The 20,319-nt window shown below is 41.9% G+C and overlaps 1 protein-coding gene across 1 annotated transcript; it reads right to left on the bottom strand.

Moving 5' to 3' along the window:
* Positions 1-496: 496 nt before the first annotated feature.
* Positions 497-10,809, bottom strand: LOC146698540 (C-reactive protein-like). The gene is given in 4 exon segments (XM_085472586.1): positions 497-926; positions 1,159-1,260; positions 1,355-1,540; positions 10,795-10,809. Coding segments are annotated over 4 exon segments (429 nt in total). The 3' UTR covers positions 497-800.
* Between the last annotated feature and the right edge of the window lie 9,510 nt (positions 10,810-20,319).

Raw genomic sequence — 20,319 nt, forward strand, 5'->3', positions numbered from 1 at the left:
AATGTAGTTTTGTGACTGTCTATGTGACATAGAGGAAATTCTTTTAAAGCACTGATATTCTGCCTTTCCTCGGGTTTTGTCCTAATTTGATCCTAATGTGAGCTGTGCAGTTTTACAGTGAATAAATCAACATGACTTCACGAGCACACTCGTGCAGGAGTCCAAGTATTCCTCCTATCCTGCCTTCAAGGGCTACAATCATAAAGATAATATAAAGCAGAATTTACTCACATTTAGATGAATGTGTAGAGATGAGCTCCACAAGGAGAGCCAAGAGCTGACTCAGTCTTCATAAACATGGATGATAACACATAAAGGGGAACTGAATTATGTTCAGAGGTCAAAAAGTCCAGGGAACCCTTGCTTTATACTACAGTGTTATAAATGGTTTGTCAGTATAGTCATAAAGGACACTGGACACAAGACTGCAGTTCAAAATGATTGTTTTTAATGAACTATGAAGAAGAACATTAGAGAAATAAAATGACACATGATCACACATCGTAATGCTTCGCTGCACCAAGACAATCTGGCAGAAAACACAGGGAAGAGTATTTATACTGAGGAAACTATTTATTATTATTGATGACAGGAGCTGGTGTAAAAGAGAAACCCCAAACTATTATACACATACAAAGCAATTAATTAACATGTTTTTCTTTAAATTGATTATTCTGATTAAGCATGAGATTGTTTTTTTCATAGAAATGAAACTGATTAATGACATTACCCTACCCAAAGACCAGCTGCAGATGTTTTCAAGCTTCTTCTGAATGACTTGATTTATTTATAGTGTAACTTTATTCACAAGTCAGCTTATTTTCTACTAGCACTCTGCCTGTGGCCTCGAACTCTAGCGCCCTCCAGTTTATCACATTCCCAGGAGTGAAGTTCAGATCTTCTAAGCTGGATCTCACAAGGGGAAAGGTCATAATAATAATAATAATAATAATGGATACTTTATTGATCCCCATGGGGAAATTACTTGTTTTTCTCTGCATTTGACCCATTCACTCAGTGAAGCAGTGGGCAGCCCACTAAGCAGGCGCCCGGGGAGCAGTGTGTAGGGACGGTACCTTGCTCAGGGGTACCTCAGGGTAGCCGTTAAGTGGATTCGAACCGCCGACCTTCCGATCATGGGGCGACCACTTTACCTACTGAGCTATCCCTGCCCCTGTCATAGTTCCACATGCGGACATCAGACATCATCCCAACAAAACACTGATTGATGTCAAATCCCCCGCCATGGGAATCCTGCTCCTGTATAAATTGCAGAGAGTTAGGATGAGTTCTCACAGAAATATATTCATACAATAAATAAATTCTCCAGAATACCCAGAAAGTATGAATTTACCTATCCTATGATAACAACTGGATCAGTGATGACCAATCCCCCAATGAATTTCTTTATTGAGGGCTTTCCGTTAAGCCACAGCTGCACCAGTTCAGATTCGGAATCCCAAGTGGTGCAAATAGTTCGTCTTGTAATCGGAAGGTTGCCGATTTGAGCCCCGACTCGGACAGTCTCGGTTGTTGTGTCCTTGCGCAAGACACTTCACCTACTGCCTACTGGTGTTGGCCAGAGGGGCCGATGGCGCGATATGGCACCCTCGCTTCTGTCAGTCTGCCCCAGGGCAGCTGTGGCTACAACTGTAGCTTGCCTCCACCAGTGTGTGAATGTGAGAGTGAATGAATTGTGGAATTGTAAAGCGCTTTGAGGGTCCCGAAAAGCGCTATATAAATGCAATCCATTATTATTATTTTCATGGCCCCATTAGCCATTCAGTATATAAATATAAATTGAACTATTATTTAATACAAGATTTAATGATGTACAGCATGTGCAAAACTCTTGATCCACCCTTTTATTTTTTGCTAGGAAAACATGTCCAGCAATTTGCTGAAGCATGCGAGGGCAAAAACACAGTTTATACAACCAGATGATCATACCAAACTACACTTAATATGACCACACAGCCTGAACTCCCTGAGACAAGCTTTCTTTTCCAAGTAGCTTTAGTAGTAGTTGCTCTTCTTATTTCCTTCGTACTTATTCTGGGTGGGTCTTTTTAAAAGTCAACCATGTTATTAAATAACCTAATTATTAAAGTGTGTCTGTGAAGGTTCTCAGTCATCCAGGTCATCGTAGTCTTAGGACCTTGGAAAGAAAAGCGTCTGGACTTCTTTGAGTTGCTTGAAGACATTTCAACTTTTTTTCGGGAAGCTTCTTCAGTTCTAAGGTCAAATGGTGGAGAGTCCCAGATTTAAACCCAGTGGGCGTTTCCCCCCAAAGAGGGACAAAGGACCCCCTGATGATCCTCTACCTAATCACATGAGCCAAAGTGTGAAAGTGGGTGTGGGTCACAATCAGCCAGGGTTTTGGGTGAGCTCATTGTGAAACCTGGCCCCACCCTATCATGTGATTTCCTGAGGTCAGATGGCCCAGGATGTGAGTGGGTGTTAAGGTGTCTGGGAAGGGATCTCAAAACTGGATTATAGATGGCAGAGAGTTGGTGTCTTAAGCCACCGACTCTGTTCAAAGATGGTCGTTCACAGGGGACATAGATAGCTTCTTTCACTCCTCTTTCAAACCATCTGTCCTCTCTGTCCAAAATGTGAACATTGGCATCCTTGAAAGAGTGACCTTTGTCCTTTAGATGCAGATGGACAGCTGAGGCTTGTTCCGTGGAGGTGGCTCTTCTATGTTGTGCCATGCGCTTGTGAAGTGGCTGTTTGGTCTCTCCGATGTGGAGGTCTGGGCATTCCTCGCTGCACTGTACAGCATATACCATGTTGTTAAGTTTGTGTTTAGGGTTTTTTTGTCTTTCGGGTGAACCAGTTTCTGTCTGAGTGTGTTGCTGGGTCTGAAGTACACTGGGATGTCATGCTTGGAGAGAACCCTCCTTAGTTTTTCTGATACACCAGCTACATAGGGGATGACAATGTTGTTGCGTCTGACTTTCTTATCCTCCCTCGCTGGTGTCTGATCTTCTTTTCTGTGCATCTTTGCTGACTTTATAAACGCCCAATTAGGATAACCGCATGTTTTAAGTGCTTCCTTTACATGTGTGTTCCTTCTTTTTCCCTTCAGGCTTAGAGGGAACATGTTCCCTCTAGCCTTCCTATATATGCATATCCTATATATACATATATAAATATATATATAAATATATATATACATATATATTTATATATGTATAAGGGGTGCAACAATGCACAAAATTCACGGTTCGGTTCGGTTCGATACTTTGTTGTCACGGTTCAATATTTTTTCGATACAAAAAATGTTCATGCCTTTTTAATTTGTCATTTATTAAAATTATAATATCAGTATCTGTATCACTAGCTTGTAAATAAATCTAAAGATGGACTAGAAAGGACCCTGAGTTGTTGCTACATTTTAAACTAAACTAAATAGTTTATATGTTCATGTGAGAGCGTCCTGTTTTGTTGAAAATGTAATAGAGAAGAAAAAGAGAAAAAAGAAAAGAAAAAAAAAATTATAAATATATATTTTAACTCAAAAGTACAGTTTTTAAATTTAATGTTGCTGAAACAACAAAATAATAAAACATAAATAAATCTATCTGATTGAGGAATCACTCATCTTTGGAAAAGAGAGTTTATTACAGAGAAATGGCTCTTTCCAAAATAAAAGCTATACTATACGCTTCTTCTGGGCTATATTCTCAGCAGCATATTGAACATATCAGGTCCCCATAAGGAGAATCATGTGCTAACGGCTGTCTAAATGACTCGGGTAAAATTTGTAGCATCCGTGCTTGTTGTTTTTGTCTGCTTCCACTTGTCTTTGCACTAGGATGATGTCGGCATAAATGTGCAGTCATATTCGTTATGTTCCCACTAGTGCTGTCAGCGTTAATCTCGTTAAAATGACATTAATGCCATAACGCGGCAAATCTCCATTAACGAGTTACCGCGGATCGCCCCGTGTGTGGGGCTGGACACGGCGTCAACACGTTAACGAGCTAACTGTGCTAACGCACTAGTTCCCACCAATGTAATTGAGATTGCGTAGCACATCCAACATACTGTTTTACTTTTGTCCATGACGTTCTTACCATCAGGGTCATGCTTCACATGAAAACCAAGATAGTTCCAAACGCCAGATCTGAATGAGGGTGGTGGAGGTTCAATTTCGGGTAGCGTTGAGGCAGTTGCCATGTTGCAACGAGCTTAGCATCTGTCTTGCTAGCTTGCGCTGCGCTCAGTGGATCTGCACTCGACAGTGCAGCCTAGGCAGAGTAGTCGAACACAGATTCACTGAGTGCTCAACACAGACAGCATCGTCAGAAGAAAAGTTGATAAAAATAAATAAGAAAATGTGTATTGTTCGATACATATGCGTACCGAACCGAAAGCACTGTATCGAACGGTTCAATATCGATACGAGTATCGTTGCACCCCTAATATATAAAAAAAACACCCAGCACGCCCCTGCGGGCGGTTTATCCTTCAAGCTTGGGTCCTCTACCAGAGGCCTGGGAGCTTGAGGGTCCTGCGCAGTATCTTAGCTGTTCCCAGGACTGCGCTCTTCTGGACAGAGATCTCCGATGTCGTTCCCGGGATCTGCTGGAGCCACTCGCCTAGCTTGGGAGTCACCGCACCTAGTGCTCCGATTACCACGGGGACCACCATTACCTTCACCCTCCACATCCTCTCGAGCTCTTCTCTGAGCCCTTGGTATTTCTCCAGCTTCTCGTGTTCCTTCTTCCTGATATTGCTGTCATTCGGAACCGCTACATCGATCACTACGGCCGTCTGCTTCTGTTTGTCTACCACCACTATGTCCGGTTGGTTAGCCACCACCATTTTGTCCGTCTGTATCTGGAAGTCCCACAGGATCTTAGCTCGGTCATTCTCCACCACCCTTGGGGGCATCTCCCATTTTGACCTCGGGACTTCCAGGTTATACTCGACACAGATGTTCCTGTACACTATGCCGGCCACTTGGTTATGGCGTTCCATGTATGCCTTGCCTGCTAGCATCTTGCACCCTGCTGTTATGTGCTGGATTGTCTCTGGGGCATCTTTACACAGCCTGCACCTGGGGTCTTGCCTGGTGTGATAGACCCCAGCCTCTATGGATCTTGTGCTCAGAGCTTGTTCTTGTGCTGCCATGATTAGTGCCTCTGTGCTGTCTTTCAGTCTAGCTTTGTCCAGCCACTGGTAGGATTTCTGGATATCAGCCACCTCCTCTATCTGCCGGTGGTACATACCGTGCAGGGGCCTGTCCTTCCATGATGGTTCCTCGTCTCCCTCCTCTTTCTTGGGTTTCTGCTGCCTGAGGTATTCACTGAGCACTCGGTCAGTTGGGGCCATCTTCCCAATGTATTCTTGGATGTTCGTTGTCTCATCCTGGACTGTGGTGCTGACACTCACCAGTCCCCGGCCCCCTTCCTTCCGCTTAGCGTACAGCCTCAGGGTGCTGGACTTGGGGTGAAACCCTCCATGCATGGTGAGGAGCTTTCTTGTCTTTATGTCAGTGGCTTCTATCTCCTCCTTTGGCCAGCCTATTACCCCAGCAGGGTACCTGATCACGGGCAGGGCGTACGTGTTGATGGCCCAGATCTTGTTCTTACCATTCAGCTGACTCCTCAGGACTTGCCTGACACTCTGCAGGTACTTGGTGGTTGCAGTTTTTCTAGCGGCCTCTTCATGGTTCCCATTCGCCTGCGGGATCCCCAGGTACTTGTAACTGTCCTCTATGTCTGCAATGTTGCCTTCTGGTAGTTCAATCCCCTCAGTTCTGACGACCTTCCCTCTCTTTGTTACCATCCGACTACACTTCTCCAGTCCGAACGACATTCCAATGTCATTGCTGTATAGCCTGGTAGTGTGGATCAGTGAATCGATGTCTCGTTCACTCTTGGCATACAGCTTGATGTCATCCATGTACAGGAGGTGGCTGACAACTGCTCCGTTCCGTAGTCGGTATCCGTAGCCAGTCTTGTTAATGATCTCACTGAGGGGGTTCAGGCCTATGCAGAACAGCAGTGGGGACAGAGCATCTCCTTGGTAGATCCCGCACTTGATGGTGACTTGTGCTATGGGCTTGGAGATGGCCTCTAGTGTTGTGCGCCACATCCCCATTGAGTTCCTGATGAAGGCTCTTAGGGTCCCATTGATCTTGTACAATTCTAGGCATTCCAGTATCCAGCTGTGGGGCATTGAGTCATAGGCCTTCTTGTAATCAATCCAGGCAGTGCACAGGTTGGTCAGTCTGGTCTTGCAGTCTCGGCTGACTGTTCTGTCTACCAGTAGCTGGTGTTTTGCGCCTCTGGTATTCTTGCCAATTCCTTTCTGTGTCCCGCTCATGTATTGACCCATGTGCCTGTTCATCTTAGCCGATATGATGCCTGACAGGAGCTTCCATGTAGTACTGAGGCAGGTTATTGGTCGGTAGTTGGAGGGGACCGGTCCCTTCTTGGGGTCCTTGGGGATCAGGACCGTCCAACCATTAGCCATTCCGGGTGTCTCTCGTTAACTAGCAGCTGGTTCATTTGTGCTGCCAGACGCTCGTGGAGTGCAGTCAGCTTCTTTAGCCAGTAGGCGTGAACCATGTCGGGCCCTGGTGCTGTCCAACTCTTCATACTGGAGACCCTTTCTTGGATATCTGCCACTGTGATGGTTACTGGACCCTGTTCAGGGAGGTCGCTGTGGTCTGCCCTCAGATCCACTAGCCACTGAGCATTGCCGTTATGGGTTGCGTCCTTCTCCCATATGCTCTTCCAGTATTGCTCCGTCTCCAGCCTTGGTGGTGCTGTTCTCTTATTGTTCCCTTGCCACTACGAGTACACCTTTGCTGGTTCTGTGGAGAACAGCTGGTTTATTCTCCTGCCTTCTATCTCTCTGGTGTACCTCCTCAAGCGGCTGGCCAAGGCTATGAGTCTTTGCTTGGCAGTTTCCAAGGCCTCAGGTATGGACAGCTTGCTGTATTTCTTAGGCACCTTCTTTGCCACACCTTTCTGCAACTCCGTTAGTTGGCTAACCTCCCTCTGTGCCACTTTGATCTTGCCCTCTAGCCTCCTTCTCCATGGAGGGTACTGCCCCTTGTCGCTGTTCAACTTGTAGCCAAGCATCTCACTGATCACTGCTGCCGTATTGTAGATCAGCTTGTTAGTGTCGGTAATCGTGGTTGTAGGTATTGCCCGTAGTGCTGCATTAACATCATCTAGCAGACCTTCTGAGGGTACTTCACGTAATCTTGGTAACCGGCTACGGGGGATCCAGGTTTCAAGCTTGGCCATGATCCTATTTTTCAGGTCAGTTTCTCTCGCACTCAACGATCCTTCTCCTATCGCACTTGGGGCTATGTACCCAATCTCGGGTGGGGGCGATGATATCTCCCCCCTGACCTGGCGTCCTGACTCCTCCTTGCCGTAGCATTTGTGTTGTACCTCGTCAATCTCTAGGTGTGAGAGCAGTCCCTTCTTTCGAATGTTGGAACACTGAGCTACTAGTTGTTTTGCCGTCATTGTGGATGTTGGGTATCGAAGAATCCATAGGTCCCTCATCCTATTCATGTAGCCCCTTCCACCGGGGTTACTTGCGTAGTAGCATTCCAACAACACCCTGTTTTCGTCTCTTGCCCACCGATGCCTTCTTGTTCCAGTAGCCCACTTTTCGTCAGGGTGCCCTGGTTCCTCAACACCTGACGCGGATCCGGGCGACGTCCGAGCCGGCATGCCTTCATATTTATCTGTCTCGCTCATGTCTGCGGTAGGCTTGCTTAGCATAGGGGGTCTAGCCTTAGGACCCTTACTAGATACAGACGCCCCAGGCAGGAATCGACGAACTTGCGATCCTCATATATATATATATATATATATATATATATATATATATATATATATATATATATATATATATATAAAAAACACCCAGCACGCCCCTGCGGGCGGTTTATCCTTCAAGCTCGGGTCCTCTACCAGAGGCCTGGGAGCTTGAGGGTCCTGCGCAGTATCTTAGCTGTTCCCAGGACTGCGCTCTTCTGGACAGAGATCTCCGATGTTATTCCCGGGATCTGCTGGAGCCACTCGCCTAGCTTGGGAGTCACCGCACCTAGTGCTCCGATTACCACGGGGACCACCATTACCTTCACCCTCCACATCCTCTCGAGCTCTTCTCTGAGCCCTTGGTATTTCTCCAGCTTCTCGTGTTCCTTCTTCCTGATATTGCTGTCATTCGGAACCGCTACATCGATCACTAACTATATATATATAACACCCCCCCCCCCCCACTATATATATATATATATATATATATATATATATATATATATATATATATATGTGTGTATGTGTATGTGTATATATACACACACACACACACACACACACACACACACACACACAGCGGATATACACTCAACAAAAATATAAACGCAACACCTTTGTTACTGCTCCCATTCCCCATGGGATGGACGTAGAGACCTAAAATTCATTCCAGATACACAATATAACCATCCCTCCCAAACAGTGGTCACAAATCAGTCCAAATGTGTGGTAGTGGGCACATCTGCTATATTGAGATAATCCATCCCACCTCACAGGTGTGCCACATCAGGATGCTGATCTGACAGCATGAGTAGTGCACAGGTGTACCTCAGACTGCCCACAACAAAAGGCCACCCTGGAATGTGCAGTTTTTTGCGCTATTGGGGGTCTGGGGACCCAGAACCGGTCAGTATCTGGTGTGACCACCATTTGCCTCATGCAGTGCAACACATCGTCGCATGGAGTCTATCAGATTGTCAATTGTGGCCTGTGGAATGTTGGTCCACTCCACTTCAATGGCTGTGCGAGGCTGTTGGATATTCGTGGGAACTGGTACACGCTGTCGTATACGCCGGTCAAGCACATCCCGAACATGCTCAATGGGTGACATGTCCGGTGAGTATGCTGGCCATGCAAGAACTGGGACATTCTCAGCTGCCATCTGCCCTGAACAATGTGAACCATGATTCATCCGTGAAGCGCACACCTCTCCAACGTGCCAGACGCCATCGAATGTGAGCATTTGCCCACACAAGTCTGTTACGGCGACGAGCTGGAGTCAGGTCAAGACCCCGATGAGGACGATGAGCATGCAGTTGAGCGTCCCTGAGACGGTTTCTGACAGTTTGTGCAGAAATTGTTTGGTTGTGCAAACCAATTGTTCCAGCAGCTGTCTGGGTGGCTGGTCTCAGACGATCTTGGAGGTGAACCTGCTGGATGTGGAGGTCCTGGGCTGGTGTGGTTACACGAGGTCTGCGGTTGTGAGGCCGGTTGGATGTGCTGCCATGTTCTCTGAAACGCCTGTGGAGATGGCTTATGGTTGAGAAATGAACATTCAATGCACGGGCGACAGATCTGGTTGACATTCCTGCTGTCAGCATGCCAATTGCACGCTCCCTCATTGCTTGTGGCATCTGTGGCATTTTGCTGTAGACAAAACTGCACATTCCAGGGTGGCCTTTTGTTGTGGGCAGTCTGAGGTATACCTGTGCACTACTCATGATGTCAGATCAGCATCCTGATGTGGCACACCTGTGAGGTGGGATGGATTATCTCAATATAGCAGATGTGCCCACTACCACACATTTGGACTGATTTGTGACCACTGTTTGGGAGGGATGGTTATATTGTGTATCTGGAATGAATTTTAGGTCTCTACGTCCATCCCATGGGGAATGGGAGCAGTAACAAAGGTGTTGCGTTTATATTTTTGTTGAGTGTATATATATTAGGGGTGCAACGATACTCGTATCGATATTGAACCGTTCGATACAGTGCTTTCGGTTCGGTACGCATATGTATCGAACAATACAAATTTTTTAATTTATTTTATCAACTTTCCTTCTGACGATGCTGTCTGTGTTTAGCGCTCAGTGGATCTGCACTCGACAGTGCAGCCTAGGCGGAGCAGTCGAGTGCAGATTCACTGAGCGCAGGGCAAGCTAGCGAGACAGAAGTTAAGCTCTCCTTGCAACATGGCAAATTGAACCTCCCCCACCCTCATTCATATCTGGCGTTTGGAACTATTTTGGTTTTCATGTGACGTATGACCCTGAAGGTAAGCGCGTCATGGACTAGCTAGTGTGTTAGCGCAGTTAGCTCGTTAACGTGTTGACGCCGTGTCCAGCCCCACGCACGGGGCGATCCGTGGTAGCTCGTTAACGGGGATTTGCCGTGTTGTGGCGTTAACGTCATTTCAACGAGATTTACGCTGACAGCACTAGTGGGAACACAACGAATATGACTGCACATTTACTCCGACATCATCCTGGTGCAAAGACAAGTGGAAGCCGACCAAAACAACAAGCACGCATGCTACAAACTTTACCCGAGTCATTTAGACAGCCGTTAGCACATGATTCTCCTTATGGGGACCTGATATGTTCAATATGCTGCTGAGAATATAGCCCAGAAGAAGCGTATAGTATAGCTTTTATTTTGGAAAGAGCCATTTCTCTGTAATAAACTCTCTTTTCCAAAGATGAGGGATTCCTCAATCAGATACAGGGCTCGCAAAATTTTTCCAGTCGGGCTACCAAAATCTCTCTCTGCCCTGCCCGTTGGGCTATCGCAGGAAGGAAAATTATATGTCAATGCTTTTGCATTCTTTCAGAAATGTAGCTGGGTAATTATGTCATTGGCATCGGTGAGCCACTGTCAATATGTGACTAAAACCAGCTGAATTTGCGCTTGTTTTTTGCTTTCACTTTCCAATCGCGCGAACTGTGTATAGAGAGCGACAGTACTGATTGATGAGTGACGATCATTTGCGCACCAATTCCTCTGACATCGTCTTATCAATCGTTAGCTTACTATGCAAACATGACAAGTGAAATCTCCGGCAGCTTAAACATGTGAGAGGTTGATCGCGCAGAGGATCGCTGAGCATTATGTGAGTGCGTGTGTAAAAGCAGCAGGATATATATTTTAGTTCTGCTGAGCCAAATAAGACAGGTCAGGGTGAAGAAGTGACAGCCAAAGAAAAGCTTACCACAAAAAGGAAAAGTTATGACAAATCAGACTATAAGGCAAAAAGAAAGTGCAGCTTTATGGTTTCATGGACAAAAGAATTTCTGTGGCTGCAATATGACGAGCTAAATAACCAGGGCTGCACATAAGTGGTCCACAGGTGCGCATTCGCTGTCAAAATAAAAAATGTGCACAAGATAAGAAGTTGCAACGCGTGTTTGCGTACATAAGATTTTCAGGAGGACAGACATTTGTTTAGAACTCTTAAAGATGTCGAAGAAGCTCCTTTAAGCAATTACTTTGGTGTTCCTCCACCTCCAAAGAAATGTCAGAAGGAGTCCGAACCACAAAAGAAGCACGTATTCTCAGAAAAGTAGTTGCAGGATGTGAGCTGGCTTCAAACAAATGATGAACGCACAGAGATGTGGTGCGGAATGTGCCGTGAAAATTTAATAAATGACAAATTAAAAAGGCATGAACATTTTTTTTTGTATCGAAAAAATATCGAACCGTGACACCAAAGTATCAAACCGAACCGTGAATTTTGTGTATCGTTGCACCAACTAATATATATATATATATATATATATATATATATATATACACACACAATTCAGAAGGAAAACAAAGTACAGCCACCTTAACACTCTGGCTCTTTTCCATTAGACAAAAAGCCTTTGTCAAGATCAACAATGAACTGTAATTTTGAGTTCATGCCTTCACAGCTTCCCCATTCTAGCTGGAATCGATGTGCAATTCAGTTGGAGCATTCATGATTACACCATGTCCTGGTAAATAACAGTGTGCAACATGTTTTTCACTGGTTTACTGTAAATGTGACCATTTTAAGAAGAATGAACTTTAAAGGTCAGGACTGTGCTGGTGTTAAAAATATTGTCTCTTTATTTTAGAAAATGTTTAAATGGAGTTGCTGAGAGTGGATGAGAGGAATTAGGTTGATCAGTAATTCTAAATTGCCCATAGGTGTAAATAGTTGCCTGTTTCTCTGTGTTAGCCCTGCAACAGACTGGCGATCTGTTCAGGGTGTACCCTGCCTCTCACCCAGTGGTAGCTGGGATTGGCTCCAGCCCCTCCTGGTGACCCTGATGAGGATAAGGAGAAGAAAATGGATGAATGGACAGTGTGAGAGAAAGTTAAAATAAAAATTAAAATGATAAAAATTCAATAATGTGGGTGATAAAACTCATAATAATAAAACAAGGAAATAAATCAGCGTATATGCAATTTAAAAAAGATAAACACACCCTTGCATCATTAAATTGAGGCAATAAGGACTACAAGCAGACCCACTAAAAGGTAATTTGGCTGAAGTCCTAGTCATATGGGACGTCAAAATAAAACAGACTACAGCAGCTTACAAAGTGTTTCTTTTTAAAATCCATGTGCAAACCAAGACACTGGGAAAGCTACATGTAACTGTCAGTGGTGTTAGATGCCTCAATCTGCTAAAGGATGCAATATATTAGAGATGGAAGAGATAGAGAAGAAATAGGGGAGGCATGATTAGATAACTATCACCAGCTGCGCTGGCCAGCCTCCCCTGGCATTACTCATGAACCCACTGCACCTCTCCTGCAGCTGATCCACAGACCACACCCCACCATCATAATATGGTACTTTAATTTAATGCCACCTTTTCAACAAATGCAACCAAAGTTTAGGATCGTGCTCCAGTCCTCTGGTTTTTCATGCTGCAGTTATCTGATCTTTTCGTTAGTCAGAAGTCCAGAATTTCTTTATTTAACTAGCATTGATGAGAGTGAGAAGCTCTTTTGTGAGCATCCTTTTTTGTAAACGTGTGCATTTTGATATGCGAGACAGTATTTCCCGATTTCTTTCTTTTTTCCTTTACGGTCTTTTTACTTACCCTTTTCCCGTTAGACTTAAATTAAATAAGGGTTGATTACTTGTGATAAGCAGCTGTCGGTGGTCTGATAAAATCATTGCTCTTGATTAGCTGAAATGGCTTGTCTAAGCACAACATCAAGGGCCTATTTGTACTGTCACATCCAAATATTACACCATGTCTTCAGAGGACATCTGTGATGTGTCTGTCATGGAGAACAGAATCATGAACTGGAGGGATGAACCCTGGAGAGGGATCAGACTGAAATGACAAGGCAGAGCACACTGAACTCAGCAGGGAAAGACTCCCCAAGTTTCACCTCCAGACAGGATGAGACGTAGTTGGCAGGCAAGAAATGGAGCAAAACTTTTGAATCAGTTTGAGGAACATTTTGACGTTTTTTACGCTCAGGTATGAAGCTGGTTTTAGATATAATCGTGAATATAAAATGCTGTACTATTTTAATATTGTGTTACTACTGAAAGGAAATGAGTACTATTATTCTTTGTTACCCTTCTTAACAAGAGAGTGCAGAACAACAGGTGTAACTGGTCCTCAGGTATTCATACATTGAAGCATCTTTGTATATATCTGTGCCCAAGACATTGCTACTGTTTAGAATATGCAATATATCAAACTACTACAATACTACTCTTTCATAATTTATAACTTCATAAAAAAGTTCCATATTTTTCTAAAGCAATTGTAGTCTGCATCAAATTTTAATGGCTTCATCTATTGCTCATGCTCTACCTCCATCAAGTTTCAGGAAATTTAGCTAAGCATTTTTCCCCCAATCTTATCTTGCTGAAAGACAAAGAGAAAGATAAACATACAAAAACAGAAGAAAATGACTTTTCTGTGACGGTTCTGGGAATCGACTCTGTATTTGTAAAACATTTGTTATTAACAAGATTTAAATGCAAAATGGGTGTTCTTATCAGTTTCTCAACACAAGAGGGAATGTTTCATTCTCATAAATGTTATCACAAAGTAAAAAAAGACTCTAATACTACAGAGGTAGCAGTAGGAGGTGTGGTATTTTATCAACAAGAACCATACTATCATAATGAAAATAACAGATAAATAATAATAACTAGCTAAGCCAAAGGCTGCATTTTGAATTAGGCCTCAGTGAGGCCTGGCATCTGTGAGAGAGGATGACAAATAAAGAATGAGGAAGGGAAGAGCAAGAACGAACATATATGCCAGCATTTACATGCCTATGATGGGAAGAGGAGTGTTTCAAGTGTGAACCTGCTTTTCAACTTCATATGAAACAATGTGAATAAACAACTGTCAACAATATAGTGTGACATAACAGACATAAAGAGGAAATGGCACAAGATGCAAGTTATTCTCTGAGAAGTTTGTTAAAACAGCATTTGTATGGTGCAGCAGAGGACAACACTAAGCAGTGACCTGCATAAAGAGCCTTAGGCAACTGTCAGAGTGTCAGACTTTACCTTGTAACCACTGAGCTGCTGTGCAGAAATTTGGCAATGAAAAACATAAAATGTAACAGCCTGTCAGTAAAACCACAAGCCATGATGGTGATGAAACGGTGAACAAAATATTAATTATACCTATTATCTTGATGGTAATATTCCTTCATATAAGGGAATCATGATTTCACTACACACAATAGTTTTATTTTCCCTCTGTGCGTGCAGAAGTCTGGTGAATTACATTTATGTCTAGGAAACATTTTTAAGTAAAACTGGGGAATGACAAAAATCCTAAAAACCTTTTTGTGCCATGTAAAATAAATCCGTTTGCATGACTGGTTCGTCTTGTATGTGGGATGTTTTACAGGGTGAAAAAAGTTAAAACTACTACTACTGAAATGAAGACCACAAGCGCACATACACATGCACAGGGCTACATCAGGGTTTTTAAAAACAGTAATGTCCTTGACACAGAGCTGAATACAGCCACTATTAAGTAAAAAAAAAAATTAAATGATTAGAATAGTAATAATTAAAGGTAAGAAAAAATAATGAGTCTGTAGTATAAAAATGTTGCCATTTCCAAAAACATAAGGATATGTGTATGCTGAGCAAGTGAGGGATGAAATCACCATCTGACCAGTCAGTTCTTTGGATATAGTGCCACAATTCCTGCATTATCCCTCAGACCTCTTAACGTCCCTCTTAGACCTCTATATGCAGAAATCTATTTACCAGATTAGTGCAAATGCAAATGCTAGGGATGCAAGTGGTGCACTGGTACTTACACCCTCACTCAACATGAAATAAGCACACTAAAGTGAATTAAGGGTGCCCTGGTTGTATTAAGTGCACTGTTAGCCTTTGCAGTAATTTCCAGAGCTTAGTACTGCAAAATCAACAGTAAAAAACTCTAAAGGATGTTAGCAGTTTAGTACTGTAATTTGCATGTAATTGTGGGAAAATTCCATGAGATTACATTATTTTTACGGTAACTCATCGTACTCATGGAAACAGCTGTAAAATACAGCAAATGTAACAATTGGTGATGTTACTGAGATTATACTATTACACCATCCGGATTTCTGTTGTTTTCTACTGTAGATCTAAGAGTAATTACTTAAATCCTCATTCAGAGTGTATTACTATAAAATGTGATTCACTGTGAAAGTAGTATAACATATAAGCTACAATATACAGCATAATTTTTAACTTAAGGAGTAAGTTGCAGCCACACTAAAATTTAATTCCTTGAACTGAATGGAACCTCATATATTAATAAATGTATTTGTTTATTCAAACAATGTGAAACATTATTAATACTATTAATTAATAGTATACTTGTAAGGTTAGCATTGTCATAGAGTCATAGAGACATTATGACATTATGCTAGTACAATTATGGTGAACAAAAAGTACATCTAAAAGTTAATTTCAAGAATACTGTTATGTACTAAAACGGGGGCCAATATAGTCCCAAGAAGCATTATTAGTATACGTACTAGGTAAGGTATACTTGGGAAATATAACTGAAGTATACTTATTTTTTGTATGGCCAGCAACAAAAACTAATGGCTACATTTAGAGTAATGTTTAAAAATGACTTCATTTAGCAGGGTGTTCCCTTTTTTTTCTCTTCTTATTCTTTCTTATACTGGACCTTCATTTGTTTTGTATAAGGTGGTACTTTTTAAGACACCTCTGCCTAACTACAGTGAACTAACCTAATAATATGCTCTGGTCGTCATTTTACACAAGTTAAGGTGTCACATCCATGAAACCTACACCACTAACCAGCATCAGTACTACAACTTCACTCTCAAAATTAATAAATTCTGGGACAAGCAGAAACTGTATTTTTAGCGGTGCATTTTGTTGCAGGCCAGACTGCTATTAGATGCACTGTCCTAAAGTAATAATTCCTTTGTAGCACCACTTCGTCTTGGTTCAGAAGAGATGTCCTGGATATACATGATAATGTAACACATTACCACAGTTTAGCGCGTTGGGTTGTGTTTTTAAAGCGATTGTTACGTTTTTAAAGCTTTTTAATGTGACAGGTGCGATAGCCGACACCACACCTTCACCTGACGTACAATGTGACGTATGACGCACACGTCAACAATGGGGATAGAAAATAGAAAATATTGCTCGAGGTGGTTAATGCTCCTTTCGCTGGTTGCCAACCACCATTAAATAACAACAAGAAGAAAATATTGATCTGCTTCTCTTAGTTTTGCACGTTTAAGCCGCAATTCTCAAATAAAGCTGCAAAGCAGGAGAACAACATGGCCATCAACTATTCTGTGCCACAGATCCAGTTCGCTGCAGCACAGAGTGATGATGAAACCGTTAACATGTGCAACTTAGAAGTAGTCAGAGGCAGAGATGGGCACTGTAATCTGATTACTTTTTTCAAGTAACGAGTACAGTAAGGGATTACTATTGCAAAAACGGTAATTGGATTACCGTTACTTTCCCGTAGGAACGCTGCGTTACTGTGTTACTGCGTTACTAAAACGAGAATGTCTCACGACAGTGACATAAGCGAGTGCGCCGTTAGTGACAACAGCTGTGTGCAGATCAACATATCGATTGTGGGAGAGAGTATGAGCGTGCAGCGTTTAAAGCGTGGAAGTACTGACCTTACTTTGAGTTTGATTCCATAAAAAGTGACAAAAACATTAGCGTCCGTTGTGCGTGGGAAGAAAACTTCTTTTTACAGCGAAAAAAAACCCCTAAACTTCCAAGCAAGCACCGAGTGCACAACGAGGTAATGGGAAACTCACAGAGAAACTCGCGGATTCTTCAACTGACCGCGGCACACCTCCACCAGGGTAAACCTCCGCCTACCCTAGTCCTGCTTTACAGGTGAAAATAGAGCAACAGCACCGCAGAGTCTTTGACTTTATTTATTTTCTGCTGTGTTTTACTTGCATCTATTTGAAAGAGTGAGTGTAAACACAAAAAATATTTTATTTTATGTGCTGGAATGTGCAGAAAATAGGTTTCAATGTTAAACTAATTTATTCAAGTCAGAATGTTGCATATAATTAAATTTTTGCTTGATGCATAAAGTTAAAAGATTAAAACTGATAAAACAAGTTAAAAAAAGAGACTTTTCCATTTGATTACATTTTGTATGATGGAGTATGTAGAAAAAGTAGAATTAGGCTGAAAGATCTATCACTCTATCACCTATTCAGGTTGTAAATCGTGTTTTTAAAAAGTAACTAAGTAACTAAGTAATTAATTACTTTTGAAAATAAGTAATCAGTAAAGTAATGGGATTACTTTTTTGGGGAAGTAATCAGTAATTAGTTACTGATTACTTTTTTCAAGTAACTTGACCAACACTGGTCAGAGGTAACTGGATGTTCAATCGGGTTAAATGCAAGGTTGATTGGATTATATCTGAAGATCATATGCTATTCGTGATAACTCTGCTAGACTCCAAATTGCTCATCCATGCGGGAGTATCTCAAAATTAAATGAAACCACTTCACACTTTTTCCCTAAAACGGACTGATTAAAGTTTGATCGGAACCAAGTGTTTTTTTCACTTATTCGAGAGAAGTCCGAAATGCGTTCCTAATACTGTTTGTTTTGACTTTTAAGCTACCCTACCCGGATATTTTCATTCAAATGCTAAGACAAAATGTCAATAGCTATGAATGTGGAGAGTCAAAAGACTAGTTTGGTAATAGTTGCCGATGGATTTATGAGAATTGATAGAAACTTGGACGTTTCCAACAGGTGAACTACCGAGGTTGCGCCCAAATGCTTAAAGCTGTTAGCTGGTCAGTGTTTTCAGGTGTGCTTGTACTACCTGTACGGTGCGGAGTGCTGACTAAGTCATGTTAAACCCATTAAAGCATCGAGCTCAAATATCTTTTCATTTTTCTGCACTGTTCTCTTGTCGGCACACATTTTCTGTTTACTGAAGCCTTTTGTCAATAATTTTGATCATGTAAAAACTGGGAATTGGTCCCTATTGACAATACTCTTATTTTTTGCCATTTAGGAAAGGTAATTGGTCACTGAACTTTTACAACTATGTGTATTTCTAAATTTTGTGGCTTCAGTGCACGCAAATTTATATTGTTCAGTTTGCATGTTAAAAGCCTGCCAAGCACCCCAAGGCTGATTATGCTTGGTAAGAAGTCATTCATGAAATAGAGCTGATTAGACCATATTAAAATTTCTGTTTGGCACAGGAGCTTTTCGTGGACACAGGTATCCAGTCTCTGTTTTGTTAGCTCAAATTTCTGTAATTTCCTTTATAAACCAAGGTTGTTGGACATGTGTCTCAGTGAATCCAGCAAAGTAACAATATCAAATTTCACATTTCATATTACTGATCAACATAGTAGTCTAGCTAGACCAACAGCAGAAATACTGAACTCAATACTGTAAAGTTTAACAGCAGCACAAACTATAAACTCCTAAATAACCATACAGTTGATTCATCTCCGGTAATCTAACTGGGCTGACTCTTTGTTAGGTGTGTTTAATGTGCAGAATAATTCCCAATTATGTACAATTATAATATGTTAAAACGGACTTATGTACATAAGGCCATTAATAATTAACTGCACATAGCTATTTGCTTTATGACTATCAAGACAGTGTGAAGAAGTGAAGTACTGAAATTATTTTATGTTGCATAATGACAACATGTTGCCCCTATACATTTAAGGACAAAGTTCAATGACCGCCACCTGCTGGATGGTGAGTGCAGAGGGGCGTGTAATTGTTGAGCTGGACAAAGAGAACATCTTTGCTGATGCAATGTCAGTCTTCTTTGGTTCATTTTATGTATTGAACCTGGAATACCAGGAGTCAGCATGTGCAAGGTTTTTTGTAAGGATAAACCCTGATGAAGCGCCTTGAGGCGACTTTTGTTGTGATTTGGCGCTATATAAATAAAATAGAATTGAATTGAATTGAATTGAAGAGGGAACAAAATGTACCTCCAAGGTTGGGACAAGCAGAAGGACTGAAGCGAAAGGTTGTTCACATTAACCCTCATGTCACAACTTTCCTCCAGCGGCTTACTGAATTTGAGTGGAGAACTTCAAATTAGGTAAGTGTTTTGGCCATTTTTAGTGAATTTCTTGTATAATTTAAGTATCCAATGTGTTGTTACCTGTGTCTCCACAGATGATCCATGGCCCATGCTTTCTGGACATTTACACAAGACGAACAACAATGAAGACAAGCTCTCTTGCCATCTTGCAAGACGCTGTCTCTGTCCAATAGGTTTTTTGAGTGCAACAGTTTTGATTTTTTTTCCCTTCTTTTACCCATTTGTTAAAAATTATTTCAGCTACTTACACTTTAATTGTCACATGTATTGGCTCACCCTACAAATCAATGAACTCAGTCCACAAAGCAAGATCAGGGTTCAGTGCAGGTCAGTCAAGTTCCTTCACACCACACACGCTCATCCATGTCCTTGTGGACCCTGTTTTGTGCATTGATTTGGTAGTGTGAGCCAGTATTTTGGACAAAGTGTATATAAAGGCAGAAGTGTGGGGCTTGATATTATATTCATTACAATTCAGTTTATTTGTATGGTGCCAACAAAATGAATGCCAAGGCACTTCACATTGTAGGTTTAAGACCCTACAAAATATAACTAAGAAAACCCAACACTTGAGCATATGTTGTCTGCCATGATATGGATATGACATAATATCGTTATTGTTTGTACAACCATCTGAGAAAATAATGGATTACATGGTTTAGTGAAAACAAATGCTTCCTCAATGAAAATGTGTTTTCAGTTCTTTTCAGTTTTTGATTTTGGAAATGTGTATTTCAGCAGGGAAAAATCAGAATTGAAATAAAGTGGTGTAAAGCACATGAATTATATTTTGTGTGTGAGTGTCTATCTATCTATCCATCCATCCATGCATCCACCCATCCATCCATCCATCCATCCATCCAATTTTTTTGGAACCCTCCAGTCTCTTACAGTATGTTACTGTTAACTGAAATTACGGTAAATTGC

Source organism: Copadichromis virginalis, linkage group LG11 (assembly GCF_057382275.1).
Source record: "Copadichromis virginalis isolate Kocher_CV1m ecotype Utaka linkage group LG11, C_Virginalis_male_GT1.1, whole genome shotgun sequence".
NCBI lineage: Eukaryota > Metazoa > Chordata > Actinopteri > Cichliformes > Cichlidae > Copadichromis > Copadichromis virginalis.